The sequence below is a fragment of the Oryzias latipes genome, chromosome 17 (assembly GCF_002234675.1).
Source record: "Oryzias latipes chromosome 17, ASM223467v1".
In the NCBI taxonomy this organism is placed as follows: Eukaryota; Metazoa; Chordata; class Actinopteri; order Beloniformes; family Adrianichthyidae; genus Oryzias; species Oryzias latipes.
The window spans coordinates 25,594,406-25,622,401 of record NC_019875.2 but is presented as its reverse complement, the minus strand read 5'-3'; the positions used below and the strand labels follow the sequence as shown (position 1 = coordinate 25,622,401).

At 37.3% G+C, this 27,996-nt stretch overlaps 1 protein-coding gene across 1 annotated transcript; it reads right to left on the bottom strand.

Moving 5' to 3' along the window:
• Positions 1-4,307: 4,307 nt before the first annotated feature.
• LOC101164005 (histamine H3 receptor-like) lies at positions 4,308-13,733 on the bottom strand. The gene is made up of 3 exons (XM_011486929.2): positions 12,956-13,733; positions 12,504-12,670; positions 4,308-6,368 (listed from the first exon to the last, which is right to left on the bottom strand). The coding sequence occupies exons 1-3, from the start codon at positions 13,200-13,202 to the stop codon at positions 5,616-5,618; spliced, it is 1,167 nt and encodes a 388-aa protein (XP_011485231.1). The 5' UTR covers positions 13,203-13,733; the 3' UTR covers positions 4,308-5,615.
• Positions 13,734-27,996: the final 14,263 nt, after the last annotated feature.

Sequence of the window (27,996 nt, the reverse complement as noted above, 5' to 3'; positions counted from 1 at the left end):
AAATCAGAAATTTCTTGTTTATAATGTGTGAGTGTTTAGACATTTATTGGCCAGTGATAGAAGAAGAAGGAAGGCGGAAATGTCTCCTTCTTGTCAGGTGGCTGATAATATCAGACCTTACCAGACAGCACACCTATCCTTTGAAATCCACCTCAGGATTCTCTGTGAAACATTCGCGGCATGAAAATGTTTCTGTGTAGGAGGAAATGACTTCCAGCCATCATTTTGCAGTTCACAGCATGACTCCTAAAGTGAAGTCTGTCATTCGGAAGTTTCTTTTGGGTGTTGGACCGCCTTGTCACCATTGCAAAGTTTAAAGAAATAAAGAGAACTGACAGATTTCTGAGGAAGCTCCCTCAGATGGGAACATGAACATGTCTATATGTCTACTAAAATGTTAAAAAGAAATGTTAAGATAAACTTAAATAGATGTTTGCCCAAAATGTAAGATAAAAAAAGCAGTGAAAGATTTGTACACATCAGTTTCAGTTGCAATTACTTAGTCGTGAGAGAAAAAGTATACCTTTGTCACAGGATTATTTATTTTTAGTTACCATTTATCTTATGGGAACTCGGTTATTTAGCTTAAGTTTAGCTTAAGCTTAAGAGAGATAAAAAACAAGTTTTCAACTGATGCCTTTTTTCCTTTTTAGTGCTTCAAATGTGCTTCAAAGGCAGTTAAGACTTGTCTTTGAGAGTGTTTTAACTCAAATGATTATTCCTTCCTGTTAAGTCATCAAAAGAGCAGATAAAAATATGAACAAAATCAAGGAAGACTGAGCAGATTAAGACTGTGAGTTTTCGCGCTCACACCCTCAACCTTTTTTTTTTGGTGTCACTTCCTAAAACAGGTTTGATGAACACAATTCTATAATTTGAAGAAAACAAACACATCTAAACTTGGGGGGAAAAAAAGGAAAAGAAGAAAATAAATTAAGAAATAAACTTAAAATCGTCCTTTAATTTGAATATTTATTCTGTTTTCCTTGTGTCACCAGGTTTAGATTGTAAATCATCCACACCTGTTTTGACTTCTGTTAATGATGCCAGAGTATTTAAGTCTCTGGTTTCTCATTTCTATGGTATCTGCTCATCAGTTTTGTCACCCTTTTCTTGTGCCGTTGGGTTATCTATTTATTTATTTTGGTCTTTGTCATGTTGTGGTTTAGTTATTAAATGTTTGAGTTTCTGCCACTAAGCTTTGTCTCCTGCATTTTGGTTCCTCCACCACTGGTTCTTGGCACATCACACCAGAAAGAAATGAGCTTTTGTTAAGAACAACAATAGCGACTCCCATTCACACAGCCAATAGAGGATTCTCTGACAAGTTTAAAAGTAAAAGTTTCAAGGTTTTATTGAGGGGTTTTATGATGTAAACTTAAATGTGCTTTTCTGAGATGAACAGATGAGAGCTAAGATCATAGAAAAGTGAACAGAAGAAATTATGCAAAACACAACCCATGAAGTTAATAAACTAAAGAGAGAACTGGCTAAATTATTAGCTGATTCACAAAAATTGTAAGAAAAAACAAGTGTTCAGGAGAACTGATAATTGTTTATATCAGAAATAGAACTTTAATTTTTCTTGTATATAAATGTGTTGCAGCACCTTTTTTTGCAAAAAATGAAGATGTAAATATTCTACTGGACCTTCTCACATTTCTGCTTTTCCTTTCTAAGTTTGATTTTTCTCAACCAGCTCTCATCCTTCACTAACATCCCTTCCCATCCATGCCAGTCTTCCTCTCCGCTGCTTCTCTTTAGCGTCTCCTTTTTGCATCTTTTGTATTGTAAACAGCTCACAAAAGCATGACAAGGTCTCTGCACGCCTCCCTCCCTGTACTCCCAGCTATTTGCTATTGTTTCTTCGCAATCTTGTGTGTGTGTTTGTCTCTATCACAAGTTCTTTATTCTGTTTTTCCTCTGCGTCAGAAAAGCAAAAGTTAATTAAATATGGAACGAGATGGAGCAGCATCTCTTTAAACCATCATGTCATTAAAATGGCATCCCTGGGAGATCAGCTTAAAAGGAGTTGGAGAACAATGTCTCCTCAGTCAGATATTTATGGGCTTGGTTATGTAAACATGCTCTCTTTATTCTCCATGTATATTTCATGTAATTATCACTTTTTGTAGCTGTTCCCCCCTGAGATTTGTAGAGGCAAGAAGTTACTGGGGGAATGTCATTAGAGGAGACTATTGTTGCAGCGCTGTGATGATACTGCACCATGAAAAAAAAAAAAATAGCTGATTCTCCATCCTTGAGAATCTATTATCTATATTTGACTTCATCATCTAAAAATATTAAATGTCTCATTACAGGGTGTCTGCAGGTGATAAAAAAAACTTTCTCTGAAGTCATCTGCAGTAAAACCTAAATTTGTTCTCTTGTTAGCATGAATTGAATTCAGATTTCAGAAAATTCTGGGAATTTACATGAGTTCTCTATACACCCATCTGCTTAACAAGGAGATGTGGAGTGATCTTAGTGTTTTGGGAGTGGAGGCTAGTGACCGGCGTTTAAAAGAACGAGGTGCCAGAAGAGGAAAGTAGCTAATTAAGAGAACTGGAGTCGGTGGGGTGCTTTAGGAAACAGAGGGAATCTGATTTTGCATTAGTGGTCGTCCATCACAAATCACGTGTGTTGCATAAAGAAGAATACGGAAAGCTGTGCCATGTAGAAACACAAACCTTCTTTTTTCTGTGTTCTCCTCCAGTCTTTGCCATAACAGATGGCAAAAAATGCTACTTTATGTTAGCACAAATATGCATGCATGTGCGTTTCCTTTGAGACAAATGCACTTAAATGCAGATGCAAGAGGAAGCATGCACATGAAAGCGTGCACCCGCTCTTCCAGTATTCAAACTCCCACGTGCATTCCTTAATGCCGTTCTCCTTTCCATTCTTCAAAGAGTCTTCTTTGCTCTGGGGTCAAAATGTCTCTAAGTAATCTAAGTGGCTCTGAATTAAGTGTCAGTATAAGGTTTGCCATAAGTTCTGTCATTACACTTTTACACACCAGAGGCAGATAAAGCTCTCGACCACCACTGAACCCCCCGGATTGCTATACAACCCAGCGCCACAGATGCACTAAACCTGAGTGAACCACAGTTTCCAAAGTCTACAGCAATAACCACTGCAGAATTGCTTTTAATCAACGTCTGAAATGAGGGTGATTTGAAGCGTCGCCCCATGCTGATTAAATGTAATTGTTTAATTGCCAAGTGCTGGGAACCCTTCCTAAGAGGATTCCAGTGGAATTATTTAATCTCTAGTCAGGAGGCGCACTGCAGGAAAAAGGAGAAAGAAACCGGAAGAAGAGGAAAGGCAAAAATCATCCAGAAAGACTTCTTTTTGAGTGCATGAAATATTAACAGGGGTTTTTATTTAGCTTGCAGAGAACGTTAGCATCTATGAGTGGGCAAAATGTGCTCTAAGTGAAACTACATCTGTTCCAGGGGTTACGGCTCTGACCTTTGTCAAAAGTGGTTTGGTCTCAACTGCAGGTTCCCTTTGATTTTATATAATATTGGCTGGCACTAAAGGCCTTACAAAACTTCAGAATATCTCTGGATAATCTTTTTATTAGATGTGTCACCTTTAAAAAAGCTATATGAGGTATTATCCAAGCAGATGCCACAAGATTTCAGCATAAAATCACAAAGTGAACCTGAAATCATTGATTATTTAGAAGTCAGAGGATTACAAAGACCTGCCTCTATACAAGAACATGAGTGGACCTTGTGCTAAATTATGAACAATGCACCAACACACATTTGTATTGTTCCAACAGTTATTTTATATCGCATTCACAAAATCTAAGTTGTTCTCTTTTTTTTTAAAGAACCGGCACAGTGTAGGATCCGAAACCGAGATGCTAAGCGACCAATCGGTTTGGCACACATACAATGACATTTCACTCCATCAACAAGATCAATGGCAGTATCCCACCTGATGTAAGTGCACACAGTGCAATGTCTCCACAGTGGAGCTGCTCTTTCTGTCACATTTGTGGCTGAACCGAGACCTGCTTTTTGCTGATAAATGCAGTTCTTTCAACCCCCCAAGGGAAATGTGCCTGCATCCCCATGGTCAGAGGTGTGCCTGTGTTCCCCCACCATGCCATAGGCAAAGTGGAAGTGAGGGGGGGAGTGAGGGGGACAGAGACCTTTTCCCTGCAGCTGTGCCCCTATTCTCAGCACCTGACCAGGGGCCCAGATGTGAACAAAAGCTACAACCATAATTTGAGCAATGCAAGTCCCCAGTGGGACCGGAGCACCTGCAAATGCAGCCCCACTCTCCGACATGATAGTATAATTGCAGATCTAACAAGTCTAAATCTGCTAATAACTAATTTAATTGTAGCAAATAAAGACAGACAGACAGAGGAATGTTGCAAAATTGGTTTCAGATTCGTGTTTTCCAGAGCACACAACACACAAAGAAGTGACGACACTCAGTTGTTATTGACAGTAAAACACAAATCTTTGTATTAAAGTCCCTTTAAACCAAACAATAATCAGTATTTGACATATTTCCTCTGTTAAAACTTATATTGTTTTTTCACAAATTCCAAGCCTTTAGGATGATTTCACCGACTGAAAACTGTTTGCAACACTCAGTAAACCATTCTAACCAAATACATAAACATGGAACAAAAACATCAGTTAAATGAGCACCATCAATACCCTGGATTTGATAAACAATATTATAACACGACAAAGAAAACAAAATAAAGTATTTCACAGAAAAATGGTCGAATGAAAACCATGTATCAGGCACAGCAACACAAAAAACCACAAAGGTTAACGGTGACATCTAGTGGTACAAGAAGGTACATTCACCTGTTTGTCCCAGGTAATAAATATTTGATGTTGTTCATGAACAGGCAACATTCCAAAAATATGTAAACCGCAACTCCTCTGTCAAAAATGATCGATTTGAGAAAGCTGTGCTTCATGATGACCACCATTTAGAAGATTTAAGGTGACAAAATGTTTATTTACTTTTGACTCCGTCTGGCACAAAATGCATGTATTTGATGAGGAACAATACTTTTACTGAGTGTTAGCATCAATGCAATACTATAAATAAACAGTCAAAAAATGAGACAGAAAAACGTTTTTGCACATCTTCTTTCGTGAGTTTCAAAGTAATGGCACTTTGTGTTTTTATTTCACTGCACTTCCTCAAAGATGAAGGCAGCATGACATTCTGATAAAAGGGATGGACATGAAGTCATCATGATGCAAAGATAGCATCACTTCCAATGAATATATATCTGAATACACATAAATTATAATGCACTTAATATTATCTGCTTTGTTACTGCTACAACCATTTATACAGTGAACAAATGTACATATGTTTCTCTTGCTATGTACAAAAATTTAATTTTCTGTCTATTTTGGAATAACTTAAATTAAAAGTCATTCAATTACAACATGGATTGCAGAACAAAACAGGTCTTTGTCACTGAGGACTATCAGCTATGTTCTACAAGACAAACAATGACACACCGCTTTGTTTTTGTCGATTTTGATTTGAAATTTGACTTATTTTTACCCTGCCTGTGGCACATTGCTTATAACCGTCCATCCACAGGTCTCTGCTGGTCACTGGCCTGAGCGGAGCACAGATGAAGGTGGCGTTGTGTGCCGGTTTGGGCAGAGGATCTTGCTGAAGGCCCTTCGAAAGCTACTGTGGCACAAAGGGTACAGGAATGGGTTAATAGCGGAGTTGAGCCACAGGAGCCAGAAGGTGACCTCATACCAGTGATGCTGGATGCATCGCCCTCGGCAGGCGGCACGGATGATCATCAGTAGGGTGTACGGTGCCCAGCAGATGGCAAACACACAAACTATGATAGCCAGAGACTTAGCAATTTTCTTATCCCTGGACAGACGGCTCGGATGAGCAGCCCTGCTGGGTGAGGGATCCGGTTTACCCAAACAGGGAGAGGAGGTCTGGGAGTGGAAAGAACCTCTTAAAGGCCGTTTTATCCCAAACCCCCAGTTCTGGGATAGGGGGTTACTTTCCCCATGGGCAGAAGCAGGTTCGTTGGCTTGAAGCTGAAGCTGGGCCTCCCTGTGGTGTTGTCTCCTCCTGCGTATGCTGAGGTAAATGCTGAGGTTGAAGAAAGCCACAGAGATGAAAGGAGAGAAAAACTCCAGCATAGAAGCACTCAGCAGGAAGTACCAGGAGTAATAGAACTCTGCAAAGCACTCATCCTTTGGCACACGACTTTTGCCCACTACCAGCTCCCAAAAAATGATCGCTGGGCCATACAGGACAAAGGCAAGGACCCAGACGGCAATCATCTTGATAATAGCTTGATGAGTCATGCTCTGCCTGGCACGATAACTCACCTGGAGAAGAAAAACAGCATGAATGAGAAATTTACTTCAAGGATTCTTCCAGTGATACATTTATCTGCCGTCACCCCAGGAATCCACCTGCATTATCTTAAATTAGTTAATAGAAAAGGCATTTAGAAAGCTTAAATTAATAAACCTTCTTCCAATAATATCATTATCTCTACATGTTGAAAACTAATTTACTTCAATATTGGGAGAAAAAAACATGATACTTGAAAAAAATTCTAAACAACAATAGTTGAATTAGGGGCAATTTCTGTTTAGAATGTGAATAGCCTGTTTTTCAGGGATGTTTGTGCACCGTCACGCATTTGCTGATCCAGATTTTCCACATCTGAATATTTCACTCACTGCTACAACTCTGTGAATAAAAACAGATCTTTTTTTTTAAATCTACTCTTTGAGAAACATTCATACAAAAATATGCAGTGAGATAATGTTCTTTCTTCCTGAAATTCAAGTAAATTAAGAGGAAAATAGATTCAATAGATTTTCTCTGAAAGAGTTTTTTCAATAGCAAAGTGTTGATGTCAAGATAGAACAACCCAAAACAACCAATTAAAGAAATCAAATCACTTTCAAAAACTTGTTAAAAAGATTTCCTTAAAAATTATAACAATGAACCGTGTAGCTTAGGTATGACTTAGGTATGAAATTTGCCATTGGCAGGGTCAATCTAAACAAATAATGTTATGTCAACAACAAACAAACAATATAAAGGTTCTATTGCTGAAATGTATGTTAAGATACAGTACCTAAACCTAAAATCAATTTTTAATCTTTTCATATTTCATGTGTGTATGTAAGGATTTGAATTTATACTTATATATGTAAGTGCATCTTATTTTTCCCTTTTTGCCTTAAATGGACTTCACTTATTCAAATAATGAAAAATGGGCAGAAAAACAAGTTTGTTAAATCTGTTCGCTTTCATTTCACTTGTAAAACAACTTGTGCAAGATCTTTTTGTTGTTGTTGTTGTGAAAATGAAAAGAAATAAAGAAATTTAATTTTTAAAAAGTTTTTTTATTAACCCTTTTAAAGGAGGTGTTTTGCAGGTAATTGACAGCAGAGGGCGCTAAACTGACTCAATTTGCCAGGCATCAACAAACTTGCTCTGAAATGAGTGAGATTGGATGTAACATAGCTACTATAAGTAATACCCCTTGTGCTATCCTATGCACTTTAACATTGGGAGTGGGGTCATACAGATAGTATGCTGAGTCTTTTTTCTTCAAGGATTTGTGATCTTCACTGGTGTCCATGGATTACATGAAATCCTCTTCGCCTTTATCCACCTTTGTCATGGTAGGGAGAACACGTCAATGTAAGAATCGGGTCATCTGGACCCCATAGGATAGCACAAGATAAAAGGGTAAAAAAGTAATTTTAAAAATTTGGTTCACTTTGAAATCTGAACCAAATCTCTAAATAATAATGCAAAAGTTCTGCAAGAAGCTGTGTTTGCAACATCTGTGAAATTATCAGTATTGTGTAGCGAAGCTCCAAACAGACAAATGTCCTAAATATCCAGCTTGGCACAGATTGACATGTATCCATGCTGCAGATGACACCTTCCCACTGATCACAAAGATGTAGCTCAGGTTGGTTGATTTTCTGGCTGTGAGTGTGCATGATAAACAGAAGGAATCAGGATGAACAGAAAATGAACTGAAAAATAAATAAATAAAAACAATAAATAGCTGAATCCTTTCTAGAATCGTATCATGAACAAAGCCACCATTTCCAATTATTATTTGGTGTACAATTATGTTTGATATGGTGAATGATCATTTAAAAATGTCCAGATGAGCAAATACAAAAATATGCCTTTTAAAAATGGCATTAAATAGCTAAATAGAAGAACATAACATAAAACATTTGACTTTGATTTTTTGAAATATTGTCATAGGTTTCTGCTCTCCGCAGTACCGCAACAACTGCATAAACATATGATTTATGGTCAACAATGCTTCAAAGCAATTTGATACAACACTGCCTTTTGCAGTGCTCTAAACCTTTTTACAGTATATTTTTCTGAATATTCAGCAGAACCTTTAAATCTGACCTCTACTCTCATTATGACTTGAACGCTGCTCTGTGTTGACAGGCTCCTACAGTCTGCTCCTCAGCCTGGAAGACCTCTGAACTGTGTCCATCATCTCTGAGGTTTGAAGTCAGGGGAAACTATTAAGTGGCAGTTTCTTGCGGCATCGTTAAGCTGCTCAGTATAAAGACATGTCAAACAGAGCAGCCTCCGGTTTAATCAGAAAAATGCTGCACTTTAAAGATGAAAATATTCAACAAAAAGCATAAATCAATTGCAGGATTAACCCTTTGCTTGGGGCCTTTTTTGAACATTTTCTTTTTACTACTACACAATTTCTTCTAAATAATTTACCTTTACATTTTTAAGACCTAAGCTAATTTTTTAGCTAACCTTCTAAATGTATAGTCTAAGGGCTCCACCTAAGCAGGATTTACTAATGTGGTATTATAACCAAAAATGGGTATTCAGACATGTGGAAGCCAGGTCCCAGGAGGTTCAATTCCCGCCTTCCCTGCCCATGTGTTAAAGCGTACTTGAGCAAGACACTAAACCCCCCAATGCCTCTGAATGCTGGTGCCAGAGTGTGACTGTGTGCTTGAATGGGTGAATGGGACTGTAAAGCACTCTGAGCAGCGTAGAAAAGCACTATACAAGCATGCACTGTTCACCGATTCTTGTGTTGTCATTATACTGCACAATAATTCCACAACAAACTTGAAACTGCCTAAAAACATCAATTCCGATATGTAAATCTTGTCATTTTTTGCAGCGAAAAGAATCACAACAATTCAGTTCAAACTGTTTTCGTGTTTTACAAGTTCTCATCTCAAGTTTATAGGTAAAAGAAAAATGTGTAAATCCAAAAACAAAGCAAAGAGAAGCAAAAAAATTAACTAAAATGTTAACAGGTTAACCTACATTAAACTACCGTATTTAAATTGTTTCAAGGATTTATTCCAAAGGGTATCACTATTATGTGTCGTAACTCTTATATTTTTTTAAAAGCTAAACATTTGCTGAACATTGAAACCTTCACGTTAAATTATGAATGATAATTATTCCTGCACGATTGTAAACAAACATTGTGACTGGCAAATGCACAAGTAAGTTCAGAGACTTCTGAGGGTTAAATCAAAAAAGTTTTTCTTTGTTCTTTAAATGTTGTTGAAATTTTAAGCCTTAAACTGAAAGTGGCTGCGGGAACACTCTAACTTTGGTTTTTCTATACTTGTCAAACCCTCCCGGGCTTTTACCAAGTTCCATTCGAGTTCAAGTACCTTTCATTAGATTATATTCTGCTTCCGCCTCAAACCACACAGGTTTTCTTGAGTTAATAACACAAGGATGGTGCCACACAAATGAGGGCGAGGCTTCAACAAATAGATCCCATTTCTGACCGCTCGGGTGCATAAAACCTTTAGTTTAGGGAGCATTCAACAAACTTTTAAAGTTCCACTTCAGTCTTCTTTTGATCTATTGCTAGTGCATTCCCAGTGGTCTTTTAATAATGATTATGTTGTCGTTTTTTTTTGGTAAAATCAAATAACCTGTGTTGCTTTCTAAGACATAGTTTCTGAAGAGTGCCAGGAGTTTATCAGAAATTCTGCTCTGGGTTGTTGGTGTGGCTATTGTTGTGGATTAAGCCCAATCTCTTCCCATCATCCATCTGTTTATGTGCTCTCCTGCTGGCTTTCAGTCCCTCACAACCCCAACCTAGCATTACCGGTGCAACAAAAATGGCGAGCAATATTGGAGCTATCCAGTCATGCAGTTTGGAGCCAGATGCCAGATCAGACACGGAAAAAGAAGACATACATGGATCTATTTGTCTACAAGTGGATGCATCAGAATTTAGCGGAGCAGAGAGCTTGTCGCTTGTCATAGTTACATGCACTTACAAGGTTTTTCCAAACGACGTTTTTTCCTCTTCTCCTGATTCACAATGATTTGAATAAAGATATACTCAGAAATACAGTTTTAAGCTTAATTTTCTTTAAATTTGTTCCCCATTACGAGAAAAAAATGCCTCAAGGACATGTTAAAAACACAATTTTCATTGGAGTGGGTCTTTAGAGCAAACCTCTGTGTAAGGGAATTCATTTGTTTGAGGCTCAAAATTAAGCTTTACATTTAAACCTGTAGATACTGATGATCCCATGTAAGTCATATCTCAAACTAGAAGAAGATGCAGCCTGGAAGTGTGTTACAGAGTGTTAGGTCAAGGGAGAACCTTTCAAGGCCACTTGTCTTAATTACAGCTATGTCCCATGTCCCTGTCCACCTGTCTGTTAAGAGCACGGCACACTTTACAAGCTGTGCAGTGACATGGAATACACTCCGCTGTTTTCATTTAACTGCAGCTCGGAGACGTTTGGACTCGTTTCCACTCATGTTTGCATAATGATTCTTTGTTCTGCAGTGTCTTGCTCAAATCCGGTTTCCTCAAGATTCTGTTTCATTTTGCTCAGTCCCTAATCAAAATTGGCACGTAAAAAAAACGGTGCTTCTGCATTTCTGATGATGTGATGTCACGTTAGCTGGTGCGTAATCTGACTCCATCACTTCTTTTCAAAGACAAACTGTGGCTCTGACTGTTGACAGCCCTTTGTCTGCCAATGTTCAGAGAGAAATGCTTTTAGGAAAATGTTGCTTTGCTTCTGGAGGCCTGGGTCTGAAGCGATTGATCTCTCCGGGGTTGGAAAGACCGTGGCACTGAGGAGAACCTCTATGATGAAAGCTGTCTAATTAAAGAAAAGGTTCTCTCTCTGGTGTTATTTGTATTCATTGCTCTGATGTTAAGTGTTTGTCTCTGAAAGGAAATAGAGGACTCTCTTTGTGTGCCACGGGAAGCATCATCCCACCACCCACAGATGTGTGTAGGACCCAAACATCTGTGGGTGGAAGCCCAACGTAAAGTAAACGTGAACAGTTGTGGAGTTTTCTAAATAACAAGAATTCTTCCTTAAAGTCAGCCTTAAAAGATATTTTGACCTCTTTTAAAATATCCCCAGTGATCTTTTAGTTATGATTATGAAGTTTTTAGGCAAAATCAAAAAACGTGTGTCGTTCTTTAAGCTATATAGTTTTTGCAGAGTGGCAGAAGTTCTTTAGAAATTTGCCTCTGAGTTGTGGGTGGGACAGTTGGTGCAGAGTTAACCTAATTTTATTTCCTGTCATCCCTTTATTTACAGTCTTTCCTGTTAGCTTACAGCCCCTCACAACCCCAACCTAACATTACGGGTGCAACAAAAATGGTGGGCAACATTGGAGCTATCCAGCTGTACAGTTTGGAGCCAGACGCTAACTCGGATGAGGAAAATGAAGACGTGCATGGATCTATTTGTCTACACGTGGATGCATCGGAATGGAGCGGAGCAGGGAGCTTGTGGCATCAACTGTAGCACTAACAGCATTGCTACAGGCTTTTTCCAATGGCATTTCTTTGTCTTCTCCAATTTAATCTTAATTTTCTTTACATATGTCCCCCCACATAAAACAATTTTCATTGGAGTGCATCATTTAACCCAGAAGAACCAGCCATTTTTCTTGAAAATGAAAATTATTTGGATATACCAAGTGGACCACAGAACCCTCTTTTGATGTTTTTCTGTTATACTGATGTCACCATGTTCTTATGGGTTAAGTTAAAATTTTCTGTAATCGATTGTACAGTTGATGATGACATCCTTTTGCTGGTCTTGTTATTTTTCTTTACTTTCATGGTCCTAATTTTGTGTTGTTGTTTTTTTTCTTTTCTCACTATAATTAGCGATGGCACTGGGCCTGAACGGGTCAGAGATGATTAACCTCCACAGATGGACACGTTTGGGAAAATGAGGTGGCTCTGCCCCAACCAGTGACCTTTAAGACTCATTGAAAATTTAACTACAGACTATTAAGAGTGAGCATGTGTGTTTTTGCTTGCAATCCCTAATCTAAAACCTTTCCTAGTAAAAGAATAAACTTTGTCCAATTTATTAGTTAGATTTTGTCACAAGTGCAGATGTTCCCATTAAAAATTCCCTTTTATTTTTTATTTTTGGGAGGGGCTGTGAAGAACAAAGTGTTCCACTCACTGCTCTGGTGACCGAGAGGAAGCGATCGTAGCTGATGAGCACAATGCTGAAGACGGATGCTGAACAAAGCAGGTAATCAACAACCAGCCAGAGTTTGCAGAGCCCTCGACCCAGCGTCCACCTGCCTGTGAGGATGTAGGGGATGTAGACTGGGATGCAAAATGCACCTAACGGAGAACAGTGGTACACTCAGATGGGACCAAAATATGATCAGTACTTCCTTACATACTGAAACAAATGACTATACAAAAACACTGTCGCAGAATTTGTAACACTGCACCCAAAGAAAAGGTTTACAATCAATACACAGAGACAAAATATTGAGTTTTCTGATATTTAACCCAACTTAGCTGAGGTTAATGATGCTTGGTAACACACACAAAAACGGAAATGTGTTTATAAAAAAACAGATCCAACAAAAACTGTCTTTTTGATGAAGATTAAAGACTCACCCACAAGAAAATCTGAGATGGCCAAATTCAAAAAGTAGTAATTGCATTGTCTCCTCAAACTCTTGTCCACCTTGAAAGCCCAAATGACCAGCGCATTCCCCAGAACTATGACAACAACCAAAGTCACCATCATCACCATCAGAAGGACAAACATGGGTCCTGAGAACACCAAGCTGCTTTGGACTCTCGTGGAGGAACTGTCAAAATAATAGCCCGTGGAGTTCAAATCTGAGTGTTCCTCCGACATGGTGGAGAAGAAGTGAGGAGCGCGCTGCGCTTTTTAAATCCGCAACATGCAGGCGTGGAACAGGCGCATTTTCATGAGAAGAAAAATCAACAGGTGCGTCAGCGCCCTCGAACCTTTCCTAAAGCTGGGGGTTTCCTGATCAAACTGATCTTGCTGCCTCAACACTGATGGGGATTGCGCGTTTGCCAGCTGCGCCTGAGCGCATCGCACTGAGACATCACAGCATCTGTCTCCAAATGTTCCAATTCCATGATGAGAAGTCAGTGTCAAAAGACGCGCCACAAAACCTTTGAGGAAAACAAAAGTCTGCGCAAAGCCGACTTTAACTTCCAGTTTAAACTGACATTTAAGCGAGTGACCACTGACCGTCCCAAGGAGGAAAAAAACGGTCTGCTTCTTCCTGCATTATTCATATTTCGCCCCTCATGGTCTGAATCACCTCAGTGCGCCAACCCACTTTGTTTAACCATCCTAAATCACCATATTTCCCTCATGAAATCTTCATATTTGATTCACGGGCACGTTTGGATTCACCAGAGCGCGCACCGGTGAAATGGCTTGAGAGCGTGCGCACCAGGCTGAACCAATTTTCATTTCTCTTTGAAACGAATCTCTTTAGAACGCTGCCAGCAAGAACAGGTTATGAAGGAATTTTGTTTCTAAACAGAGTGGAAGTAAACTTCCTGTAACTTTATTTAGCGTGTGTCATAAAACAAGAAACTAAAACGATCCCGGGTGCGATTCAATTAACCCTGCCTATAGACCAATAAATAATAGGATGATTGGTAAAAGTACAAAAATATCAAGTTTGATTTGTTTTCTTCAATGATATCTTCCTTTTAAAACCTTTCAATTATGACACTTGTGATTGTCGATATTTTAAATCTACAGTCAGATGAATGTTTTAGAGAGAAGAATAAAAACTAGACAGATTTTTTAAAATTTAGCTTTACATCCATTTATTCCGCTAAACATAATCATCACTGACTTTACTGTTTGGACTGTCTTCGTTATATTTTTCCTTCATCAGGGGTCATTTATCAACCACAATAAGGTGATTTTTAATAGGTTATCAACATAACCTCAAAGGTCTTTGACACCTCAATACATTTCCAGATATGAAAATATAGTTTGCTCCTAGAGCAGATCACACCTGCAACTCAATTCCCACTACAATAAAAAAAACTAAACTCTAAACTCATTTGAATAAAATCATGGCTTTTAGAAAATCAAAACTGCCACCACAACTCTGTATTTGTATTGTTTTTTTCTGTAAAATTTTTATTAGAGCCCTTTTTTATTTTGATTTTATTTTTTTGTTCTTTGTCTACTTTTCCCTCAGTTGTTGCTTCAATGGTTATAAATTTACTGTTGTGTTTTATTTTCTATTTCCTTATCTCTTTGTATTTGCAGTGGTCTGCCTACTATAATCCTGTTTGTTGATTAAACATCAACCTGTCTAAAGGGACCAAAGATGGAAATTAGCCTAAAAGATTAGAATCTTATCTATTTGCATTTTTAAATGTTTTAAATGGGATACTGTCCCAGTATAACATATACTAACATATACAAACAAACAAAATTAAGATAATTTTGAAGCCGATGTGGTTTATTGCTTAATTGCATTTATAGGTATCATTCATAACACAGACAGTCCTAAAAAGATTATCTACTTTTGCTCAAAAGGCATTTTTGATTCAAAAAAGATTGTATTAAGGTACAATTTTCAAAACTTTTGAAAAATTCCACTGGAAATAATTAAAAGTGATAAAAGAAACAGTCAGAGGTAAGTTTTTCTTTTGTTTTTAGACTTGTGCCTATAAAAGCACCAAAATGTACATAATGCAACTGGTTTTCACTGTGTAATAACTTTACCTATAGATCTTACAAAAGTCGTATATACTGTCCTGGACCTCTGTTGGCCAAAGACGAGAAACACCATCACAGATGTGACCGAAGGAGCCCTGTCTGAATTACTGTTATTTTCTCAGAAATAGCCCTTTCCTCGTCCAGAGTTTCTCACCTTTCAAATGCTGCACAGGGACCAGTCATAAGGCTGGCCTTTTCAGATGCTTTCACCACATTCGCAAAGAAAATTCTCCTCTATCTCAAAATGAACAAGGTCGATATTTTGTGTTAATGAAATAAATGTAAGAGAGCTCAGGTCATGCTGATTAAACACAGAAAAATGAAAGAGTGACAAATAACTTTTTTTTTTTTTAATGAATTCAACCTCTGTCCTGTGAGTGCTCGCATGCATTAAAATCTCCCCTTTAGCCCAAACTGCAATATTCAGCTACTTTCTGACAGGCTATTTAAAAAGACTGATGAAAGGGAAATATCCATTAGATGGACAATCAGACTTGAAATAAAGGAGTTATGGTGTCATGGAAACAATGGTTGTGCTGTCATGGAAACAAATGGACATAAATATTTACAAAGCACCTACAATGAGGTTAATTTCTTGTAATCCATTTTGATAAAAGAAGAAACTAAGATTGCAGCTGAGAAAAACAACTGAATTTTAGCCTCAGTTTCTGAAAAAAAAAATTTTTAAAAAAGAGCAATTTCACCCTGCAAAGTGTATTTATCTGACATTCAATGTATTTTATATCCATAAAGCAATAAGCTTGTTCGTTTATTAAGAAGACAAAAATTGTTTTTCGGGCAATAAGTTCAGCAGGTGCAGTCACTGAACCTGGAAATCAAAATGCAGAGACTCATTTTAATATCAAGGGTACTCAAAGCAGTGTCACAGAGGATACACAGAAGCTCTCGAGTTGCCTATTATAGTGAGCCCTGCTGAGGCTCCCTGGCACTCTGCAACTCAAGTGTTTGTGTTTGGATGCTGGGCTGCAGAATACATGCTATCGTACTGTAAGTATACCGACATGTCTGGAGTAATCACTATAAAAAGCCAATAAACAATCTGAACCCACATAAGTGAGTTTTTTTTATTTCTTTTTGAAGCTGAAGGGAGAAGATTACAGTCATAGTGCGTGTTCATACAGTTTCACACAGATGAGTAAACTAAAGGAAATTGGACCCAGGAGCATGTGTTTCAGTCTAGAACGAGTCTGCAACCTGAGGCTCCAGAGCCACATGTGGCTCTTTTACCTCCCTGGAGAGGCTGTCTGACTGAAGAAAAAATAAAAATGATAGTAGCCTTAACTTTAAAGAAAAAATCCTTGGCTATCACTGCTTTATTTAGATTTGTTAAATGTATGAATTTATAGCTGAGGTGCTACTAGGGGGGAGATACACTAAATCGAGGCCTGCTTCGCTCTTCCATTCCTCTATTTTACTCAGATTTCAAATACTATCAAAACTTTAGTAAAAAGTTTGATTTTCTTTACTAATCTTATATTTTAGTAGTTTAAAGCTGCACAACAATGTTTATTAGCTATACAAAATAAATCAACAAAGTTCAGGTTAACAGCAGTAGTAAGTAGGGAAAAGGATGACAGCCCGCCAAAGTAGACGTGCATTTTTTAAACTTTTTATGGGAGTACATTAGCTTCAGTGGGATGATCCTTTGTGGAACAGAATGTCTTTGATTTTAATAGGAAGTCACACAAGCCTTAGTCAAAAGTAAAAAACAATTTCACACTTGGCAAAAATTCTTTTTCTCTGTCAATGTCTGTTTTTATCCATGCCCAAAAAAGTTTTACTCTCACTAGCCACTATTTTTGGTAAACCTTCCTAGTACCAGGTTGGATCCCCTTTTGCCTTCCGACCTGGCTTAACCCTTGGTAGCATAGATTTTACAAGAAACAGTGTGCCAGTGGCTCAGGGGGTTGAGCAGGTCGTCCAATGAACGAATGAATGTCCAATGAATGTCTCAACAGTTCCCAGTCAACTGTTGTTGTGTCCTTGGGCAAGACACTTTCCCGTTCCTGCGTATGAATGTCCCGGTGATGGTCAGAGGGCCCGTAGGCGTGTACTGACACCCACGCCTCTGTCAGGGCAGCTGTAGCTACATCAGTAACTTACCATAACCAAGTATAAATAAGGAGTGAATGAGTAATGGACATAGATTGTTAGGGCTTTGTGCATCTGGAAAAGCGCAGATAAATCCAATCCAGTATTGTTCTTAAGAGAGTTTGGTCCATTTTGACATGATCTGTGCTTTGATGTTGTTGACACCAAATTCTGACCCTATCATCCGAATGTGACAGCAGAAATGGAAACTCATCAGACCAAACAACGTTTGTCCAATCTTCTATTGTCCAATTTTGTTGAGCCTGTGTGAATTGTAGCCTCAGTTTCCTGTTCTTAGCTCACAGGAGTGGCACCTGCGTTGCTGCTGTAGCTTCAAGGTTGGACGTGTTGTGCGTTCAGAGATGCTCTTCTGCAGAACTCAGTTGTAACCAGTGGTTCTTTGAGTTCCTGTTGCCTTTCTATCAGCTGGAACCAGACTGGACATTCTCCTCTGACCTCTGACACCAACAAGGCATTTCTACCCACAGAACTGCAGCCAACTGGATATTTCCTCTTTTTCGGGCCATCCCTAGAAACCCTAGAGATGGTTGTGGGTGAAAATCCCAGTAGCTCAGCAGTTTCTGAAATACTCAGTCCAGTCCATCTGGCACCAACAACCATGCCATGTTCAAAGTAACTTCAATCACCTTTCTTGCCCATTCTGCTGCTCGGTTTGAATTGCAGCAGATCGTCTTGACCATGTCTACATGCCTAAATGCATTGAGTTGGGTGAGTAAATATGCTTGAACAAGCAGTTGGACAGGTGTGCATACCTAAAAAGGGCGCCAGCGAGTGCATTTATCAACTTTAAAATTGCGAAACTGTATCCAAATATAAAAAAAAAATACTGAAGCACATTGGCCCGGATGGATGGATGGATGGATGGGCGGCCGTGGTGCAGCGGTTGACCCATGATCGTAATATTGCAGGTTCAATTCCCGCCTTGCACGCCCATGTGTCAAAGTGTCCTTGGGCAAGACACTGAACCCCACCTTGCCTCTGGTGAGAGTTTGGCGCCAGTGTTTGGCAGCAGAGCCGCCATCAGTGTGTGAATATGTGTGTGGATGGGTGAATGTGACTGTAAAGCACCTTGGGCCTTCAAAAGAGGGTAGAAAGCGCTATATAAGTATACGCCGTTTACCTTAGATGGGCAGACAAATGAACAACTGGTTAAATATAATTTTGCATTCAAAGTTTGTTTAAACAAATAGATTTTGCACGTTTTTTTAAAGATCTGTCTTTTAAAACCATCTTTTTTGTTTGTCATGTTACATTTTACCACATTTCTACAAAATCACTGATGAAATATACAATGAAACAATGAATATACAATGAAAATAAAAAATTGGGTGGTTTTAACGAAGTAAAATATATTCTTATGAATGCAACTTCTGGCTCAGAACATGCATATACTGACTAATGGGAATCCTCTGTATGGAGCAAATGACAATTACACTTTAGTACATTACTAGAGAATTGCTGCATCATTAAGCTAAACACAGACTGATTGTCATTTGAACACAAAATAAATGGTCCTTCTGTCACAAAACAGCAGAGTTTACATAACAAATGTTGATCATTAATGAGAGCTGAACTCGTAGGTGGACAGCTCGTCTCACAGCCGGTTCGGCAGGGCTGCTTCAAAGAGGAAGGGTGCTGGCATTTACTTTATGTTAGAGATCCATGAAGCTCATTGAAATTCAGAGGGTGTTCCCAGTCATGACCGTGTTTTTCACTTGTTAAATTTTTCATTTTGCTTTCAAACCCCTCCAAGCTGGTTAATCAAAGTGTTTTCTTGCCTCACCCTCAGATCCCAAATTCTGTAGACATTCATCACTGTAAACATTGATGAGCTGTGATTCTTACACATGTTTGTGAATGAGGGAAAAACGTTTTGACCTTTACTTAAAAACCTCGTCTATCAAAGACGATTTTCCTGAATTAAAGCAGAGAAAAAAAAGCATATTACGTTTTCTCTTCTATGACAAAACAATTCATTACATTTTCTTTAATGTGCTGGTGGCAACATTTAAGGCAAAATTTATGTTGTTTTATTTTCAATAAAAACAAAAACAGACTGTAATTGTTTCCATAATAGTAGTTGGGCACTTTATTGGTTCATAAAATGTCCAAAAAATATTTTAGGAATTTTATCCCTGATAGGAATGCCAAAATATATACTGTATATGTATAAACTGCATTTCCCAAGCACATGTAAAATACTATCAGTTTATCACACATGAAAAAGTGAATTCAGGTGCTTAATCTTCTTAAACATGGCTCATAAATGCACTATTCTCTAATAAAATCTATAATTTCTTGCTTTGCAGAAACCAATTAAGCAAAAGCATTATTTACATACAACAGTTATGACTAACCCATGATTGTAAACAAGAATGTTTAGATTATGATTGAATTATCTTTATTTGAAAAGCACCAGATCACAACAAAAAATGTCTCAAAGCACCACGCAAAAAGCATCAAAAAGTCACCGAGCGGTTGAAATAATATCGAATTTAACACAAAATTATTTTGTAATGTCTGGAAAACTTAGTTCACATCCGTGGTCTAAACATCTTGCACGCTAATATCTATAGTTTTGACAGATTTGTAAAATCAACTGCACAGTACTTGAGAAAACCTATAACTCAGTTACATGTGCCGCAATTTAATCTGGTTTGAGCAATTTATTTATTTTCTATTTACTTTTCTGTCAGTCAACATGTGGTATTTTTCCACTATGCAATTTTTATAAGTCACTAATAATATAAAAGCATCAAGAGTTGTTGAAATAAGCGACCATTTATCCCCCTGAGAAGAAGGCTTTTGCTTGGAGTGCGTTTTCATATCTTTTTTTAGAAGGGCAAAAATGTCATGTCCTCATGTGTGCACACAGGGAGGCTAAAACTGGGAGGATGCTGCAGACTGGTTTTTTTCTTCATCTGTTTTAATAATCAAGATACAAGCTAAGTCAAATAAAAAAAATATATGTTCAACAGGTAAAAACCCACAATTCTCACTTACAGAATTCTCAACTCAGAATAATATTGAATGAAAAAATCTTGCCACTATTTTTAAAATACTTTTATGGATCATTGAAATGTACATAATTTAAGAAGAAAGAAAATTGCTTTGAAGTTAAGATAACTGAACTGGACAAAGAAATTCTTTAAAAAACGTGCCTCTCCCGTTCAAATAAGCTCCATGTGAAGCAAATGCACACTGTTCTTGCTCTATGTCTCTCTGTGTCTGTCCCTAAAATATCTCTGCCGGGAATTCTATCTTCTCTTCTTTTTGAAGCAATGGCCTCTCTTTGCCTCCATTATCTTGTCATTTACTGGGGATTACGCTCTGGAGCTCATATAGTCCACTTGGTTGCTTAAGAACTGTGACAGCTTACAGTAATTGCCATGCTAATTACCAAGAACCAGCCCAGTAGGCTTCATTGCCTCACCAGATTTGATTTGATGAATACGCTTTGATTAATGTCTTCTGCAGCATTTTGATTACATTTGAGTGATGATAATGAACTTTGGCCTCTAACTAGTCTGTTTGCAAATATGTCTTCCTTCCATTTATCCAAGTCCAGTGTGTGAACGCAAATGTATTAGCACCATTGGAATTAAACTGTCCTTGTTTTTATCTCATTTCAACATTTGTATTTTACCATTTCTTATCTTTTATTTGGCTGAAGGACTTTATAGCTATTGCATTTTCATCAAGCTGTAACAAAGACCCACTCTGATAAAAATGATGTTTTGGGGTGTTTTTAGCACGTCGGTGTGGCGTATTTCTGATAATGACTTTATTAAGAAAATTAAATTCAAAATTGCATTTCTGAGTAAGTCTTTATGTAAATCGTTGTGAATCAGGTAAAGGTGAAAATATGCCGTTTGAAAAAAATCTAAAAAATATGCTGGGCAGGTCACAAGCTTCTTTCGCCGAGCTCTCAGACACGGGGAGGGGAAAAGGGGTGGGGGTGCTCAGTGCCAACAATCCTGCCCATAACACATGCACGACAAGTGTTTAAATCATAATTAAAAACCCACTGGGAACGCTTTTAAAATAGATCAAAAGATGATTGAAGCGGGTCTTCATTGCAAATAATAAATGTTTAGTAGCACGTGAGCAAGGCTGACTTAAGATACTCACAAGTCCCTATGGCAAATCAAAATCAAGTCTGAAGTCTTTGTATTTAAGTTCAACTCAAGTCTCATAGTGTTTGGTGAGAATCAGAATCAGAATCAGAATTAGAAGTACTTTAATGGTCCCACATGTGGGAAATTTGTCTGTTACCGTAGCAGTGAACACAAGAGAAAATAGAATGTGCAAAAATGTGCAAGAGTCATCTGTTACACTGTGAGTTATTGTAGAGTTGAATTGTGTTGGGTAAGAATGATTTCCTGTATCAGGCAGTTTTGGAGCAGAGCTGTCTGAGCCTCCTAGAGAAAGAGCTCCGCTGTTTGTCCAGAACAGGGTGGAGAGGACGGTCTGGGTTGTCCATGATGGATAAGATCTTGTTCAGTGACCTCCTCTCCATCACTGCTTCAAATGTTTCCAGTTTGCAGCCAGTGACAGAACCCGCCTTTCGCATCAAATTCCAAAGTCTTAATTTTTTTCAGCTACAATTAGCAATTAAACCTTCTACTTGAAATTAAAATGCTATAGTCACAAAATGTCATTAAACTATGGGGACAAATTAACAGGTGTTCTGCATTCCTCAAACCAAAGCAGTGTAACGAAACCTTTCATTTTTTTAGTCTGTCAAGTAGTCTTAGTCTTCATCTTTAATTCCAAAGTCCTTGAGGTCAAATCTCAAGTCTCTCCTTGAAAGACTAAAGTGCAAGTGAAGTCTGACTCCCATAGTCCTCACATTTGGCTGCTTGTGATTGTTATTCAGTAGGGGTGTAATGATTAATCAACTTATGGTTAATCAATTAATTGGTTTTAAATTCCTACAATCCAGCCAGATCGATCTGTCTGAGGCAAGCTATTAATTGAACTGACCTATATCATTATAAAATTGTTTGAAATGAATCAATTAAAGCAAGTGTATCTGTGTTGGAAAATACCATTTGGGTTGAGGTTAAGGTTTATTTTACTATAACGTAAAATTGACCACTTGTATTACACACATGGGATGGAAGCAAGAAATTGTGAAGCCATCATTTCAGTCAAATGTGTGAAAACACTTTGAATTTAGCAAAGACGTGTGGCCATACAGTGCGCTAATGATGTTCCATTTGTATCATTTTGATGTGGAGAAACAACAACTTTATTAAACTAAAATAAGATAAGATAAGGTAAGATAAGATCTATCAACCGGAAAAAAAACATCAGTGAAAAACAGTTGGTTTGCATGGCAGCTCTGAAGAAAAACAGACAGACCTTAAATGAGTTTATCTATTGCAAATGGATGACAAGTTATAGAGTCCAATGAAGTGAGGTAGGAAAGATCTCCTGTAGCGGTTGGTGTGACAGCGAAGCTGCCTTCGCCTATTGCAGAAGGTGCTCTGCTGACCATCAAGAACAGGATGGAGAGGATGCTCCATCCTGTGAATGGATTTGCCATTAATTCTTGTTTACTTGTTTGAATCTACACATATTTGATTTACAATTAATTATCTTGCAAGAAACACAAGTAATCTGGAAAACTTTACCTGAACTGTTTGGTACCCAGGTATTTATTTCTGAGTCACATTGGTTAAGTTTTGGTTAAAGACGCCCTGGATGGATTATAGATCAGTGAATCAGATTGTTCTAAATAAGCAAATATCTGGGAATTATTCAATCTCCAAATTATTATTTTTTTCCTTTCTTGTCCACCTGTTAAAGGTGGACTGTGTTACAGTTTTACTCAAACTATTGTTCCAGGTCCAATACCACTCTGAAATGTATGTTCTACCTGCAGCTGACATAGAGACTCATCTTTGACCTTCCATTGTTCTCTCACATGTTGCCGTCAACAGAGCCTTCAACGCTCTGCAAAGACATTTACTGACTGGAGGAACTTCTGCAGGTTTCAGCAAACAGAAACTCAGATATCAACAGTGACTGACCTTTAAAACCAAAAACAAGTTTCCATATGGAACGTGTTTGAAAGATACCATGACTTACAGGCAATATTAAAATATTGTTACCATTTCAATAGCAGCTCCAGTCTCTCTGGGCATTATTGAGAATGCCTCCATCTAGTGAGCAACAATAGAATTCCCTGGTGGATTTTATGAAAATAAACTTGTTAATAGTTCAAATTCATATCCGGATATATCTCCAGCTGTAAGTGATTACATCATGGAGCAATTTGCCTCTTATATTATACACAATTTCAAGAAGCAATAAAGAAAGTTAACCAAACAGTGTTACTCTTGTGATTTCAAATTGAAAGTAGCTTTTTCAACTAAATGAATAAACAAACAAAAAAGCAATGCATGAGGATCTTTCAGGACAAAAATCATATTCTGTTGGTTTTCCAAACCTTTAAAAAACAATCAATCAATAGGAGTATCTGTATCATTTTTGGTACAGGTGTGTAAGAGTGAATGGGTGTGTGATTGTGACCCTGCGACAGACTGGCGACCTGTCCAGGGTGTCCCCTGCCTTCACCCACATGTGGCCGGGATAGGCTCCGGCAGCCCCGTGACTCCGAAAGGGACAAACGGAAGAAGATGTATCGTTTTTGCTCAGTCTTAACAAAATCTTAGTTACCTATGTTAAAAAGTAGTTAAAGTAGTTAAGTAAAGTTTGATAGAGGTGGGATTATTTTAATTTGCTTCCTCTCACTCATTTCAAACAATTAATTTAATTGTTTTGGCAGGGGTACAAATATGGCAATTTATGATTAAGAATAATTATAATGGCATCGCCTTACATGTAAATGTGGATGTACAGTATATATATATGGATGTTTATCTCTTTCACTTTAAAATTTTTAAATGTCCAATAAAGTCCTGATTAATCATTCAAAGTTTGATATGTAAAGATATATCTCTTTTGTTTGTTTTCTTTGGTATTGTGTTTTGATTCCTGGAAATAAACCAATTCCAAATCCAAAGAGCAAAAGAGAAATCACAAAGAATTTATTCATTTTATTTTTTTGTATTATTTCAGCCTTTTTGCATTCTTTAAGTTTTACGTGTTTAGGTTTATTTTCTTTGATAGGGACAATGTACATTAATAGAAATCTATTCAGAGAATCATAAACGTAAATTTACCTGACAATGGAAATGATGCTAAGTGACAGCCAGGGACACTGGCAGGTACACAAGTAAACAGTGAACAAAGCATAGACTCACAAACATCACACAGTTACATTATGAAAGAAAAGCACTAGAAAATACAGTTCTTGATTATTAAAAAGCAGGACATAAGATCACAATAAAAGCATTTGACACGACAGTACGATAATAAGAGAATTAAGAGAAAAATAAATCAGGACATAAAATAGAAAGTAAAACACATCGCAGGATAATGCAAAGTAACCGGTTTAAATCAATGATTTGGCTTTAGTTCAATGTGATTTCCTTCCTGACCCAAATGTCTGCATTTATTCAGACCTGGGACTGGCACATGGAAAATGTGGAAAGTGTTCTCACGTGGTCGCAGTAGTTTACATCACCTGGTCCTACAGGCAGTCCCTTATCCGAGCCGGACCCTCCTTAGTTTCTGAGATCGGATGAGCTAGACAAGACTAAAGAACCAGAGTTTTAAACATTTTTGAGACCTGCGCTTCAGCCGCTCTTTTGCCCAGTGTGTTGTTGGCAGAATGATGTAATAGACAACCTTCCTCCAGATGGGGATTTTCTCAGAATCATACATGAAGCTTTCACACTTTCATGTTGTAGATCACATAGCTGAGCCATATGAAGTCATTCTGTGTCCACATCAAAGACTAGTCAAAACCTTTTTGTGGTGTGAGACGCTGTGCACCATGGGAAAAGGTTTCATTTTCTGTTTTTCTGTTCATTTTTTCTCAAATATTTACTCTGTGAAATAAGAAAAAACCTGTTGCTTTTCCAATATTTAATTAACATGATTGCTTTAACAACATTACACTGTGGCTGCAGCAAATGAATAACAGTCTACATCAGGGATCTGCAACCTTTAGACTAGAGCTACAGTATAAGAGCCAATTAGGCCAGTTTTTACCGACCAAAACCAAGCAAGAGCCACAAAGTCCCAAGAAATGAGCCCATTATTTCATTTTTTATGCTTTTGTGGTCATTAAGACTTTCATTTGCAAAATGTAGCCTAAATATTCACAACACCTAAATTATACCTTTTGTATGTTTTCTATGGTAAAAGTATTTTAATTTATTTTAGTTTTAACAGCTAAACATACAAATTCCTTTCAAAATAAAATAAAATAAAACTATTTTCTAGACTTAAAACTGCAAGAAAATTAAAAAATTTCTATCATTATGACATTGGACTGCCATCATTCTTTTTTATTTAACCATCAAATATTGACAGGTTCCTTACAAAATAAAATAAAATAAAGAATTTTCTTGGATTACAATTGCAAAAAAACTAAACATTTTTTGTCATTATGATGTTGGACCACCATCATTCTTTTTTATTTAACCATCAAATATTGACAACACTGGAGGAGAAACCAATCTTTTTTATTTTATACTTGTAAATGCAATTCTATACTTTAATTTTGCATCTGATCCGCAATTAAACACTGTTGTGCAGCAGATATGAATAATAAAATCACTCTGACAATATATTGAACTTTCTACCATTGTTTTTGGTCCATTATCTGATTAACTCAAATAACAAAACTCAACTAATACAAATTTGAATAAACAACGAATCCATTATTTATTTAAATTGTTGGCATTTTTCTTCAATACACATGTGGCTCCAGAGCCTCAGGTTGCAGACCCATGGCCTACATTAAAAGTTTTTTTTTAAATCTCAAATAGGATGATTGATACCAACAAGTTATCATTAGATCATCATTAATTAGTATTTGCCTCTACTGTGACTTTACCATTCATTTATCTTCTTTCATTTTGAACACACATAATTTGTTTTTCTATAAAGGATCAAAGGGATCTAAAGCCAGGAGTTTTTGGCATCTGAAAAAAATTCAAGAAGGCACAGATGAGACAGATTAAGAGGTGATGGAGAAGCTCCTGCCTCTTTTGGTACTAATTATGCAAACCATAAGAGGTCTACAGCTTTGACTCGAAAACAGGATGTATGTTTATGTAAAAGTCATAAGTCCCAAATTTTCTTAAAAAAACAAAAACAAAAAACATTTGGCTGAGCAGTTTTTTTTGAGCAGAAACAAATGTTTCTGTTTTCTGTTAAACCTAGAAAGGACAAGATGAAAAACAAATGGAAAAGTGAAAGGTAACAGACTTTTTGCCTCTGTTGGTTTTTCATCTTTAAGGGTTCATATTCCAAAATACCATCAGCATGGTCTCAGTGCTCACTTCCTGTTTTTTGGTCATTACACTTCATATCCATAAGTGACTGACAAATACCCGAGACCTTACATTCTTATAGGGAAGGGAAGATTGTTAAGGATAAATATGGTAAAAAGAAGCACAAGTCAAAACAATAGCAAAACAAGTCGTATTATCATTTTTATCAAAAGCATTTCAAAGCAGTAAAACATTGACAACCCAGACCAAAGCTGACAGCATGAAGACAGCAGAAGCATGACATTACAAACCCAACAATCATTTTTATTTTTTGACATTTAAATATAAAATCACCTTTGTGGGTGTTGAAGGCGTGTTGTTGGTGTAACATTGACATAATGAACCTGACATTGAAACGTGTACTCTGTTCGAAAAAATTAAGAATAAATCAAAAACAAGGAATGGTCAGATACAGAGTTCAGTTTAAGGAAAAAATAAATAACACAACAAATAGGTGAAGTTCAGACTTCCCTACAACTAATTTACTTTTTGTTTCACCTTTCATTTAAGTTTTAGCTAAATCACTGAGTTGATAACAACCACTAGTCCTTCTCTGTTAATGCTACAGACTAATATTGAATTTGCATTAAACAGTGAATATTTCTGACATACTCCTAATCAAATTGCCAGGTAAATAAACTAGAATGTACACTTAACAGAAATGCTTGAACAAAACTATCCATGTTGGTGAAAAAGGTTGAAATTGAGCAGCTCCCTTAAGTAAATAAATGTACATTTGAGCCAAAGCAACAATCTAAACGCTTTCAGATGTGTCTTACAAATCAGAAAGGCAATTAACATAGAAATATTTTTTTTGCTGATCTGTAACACATTTTATGCTAATTTGAATTTCATCACTTCTCACTCACACATCAAAGCACATTCAATAAGACCCAGATTGATTCTTTGCATTTTAAATTAGATACCTAGAATTTTGCTTAAGCCAAGCAACTGAATGTGTTTTGAATAAAGAAAGCTCCTTGGATTTATTGTTCTTTTATTTCATTTCATTTGTCCATTTCTAGAGCACCTTCCACCACCATCCAAGGAGGCCCAAAGTGCTGCACACAGGGTCCTTAATGCAACAATGCAATGATAAATGATAACGAAGGAATAAAAGCAATTAAACATGAATAAAAAAAACATTTAATAAAACAGCTAGGCAGATGCTAAGGCATGGTAGTGCAGGAACAGTTTGGTTTTAAAGCTCCCAAAAGGGTGGCCTCTCTATTAGCAGTCACAGTTTAAAATCCAGAGTTTAGGAACCAGCACATCAAATGCATGGTCATCCCAGAACTTGCATGACAACACTGTGGTGAAGAGCGTTGGGAGGATTTTTAAAGTAAACTAGCAAGGTGAAAGGGTGCAGTACCCGT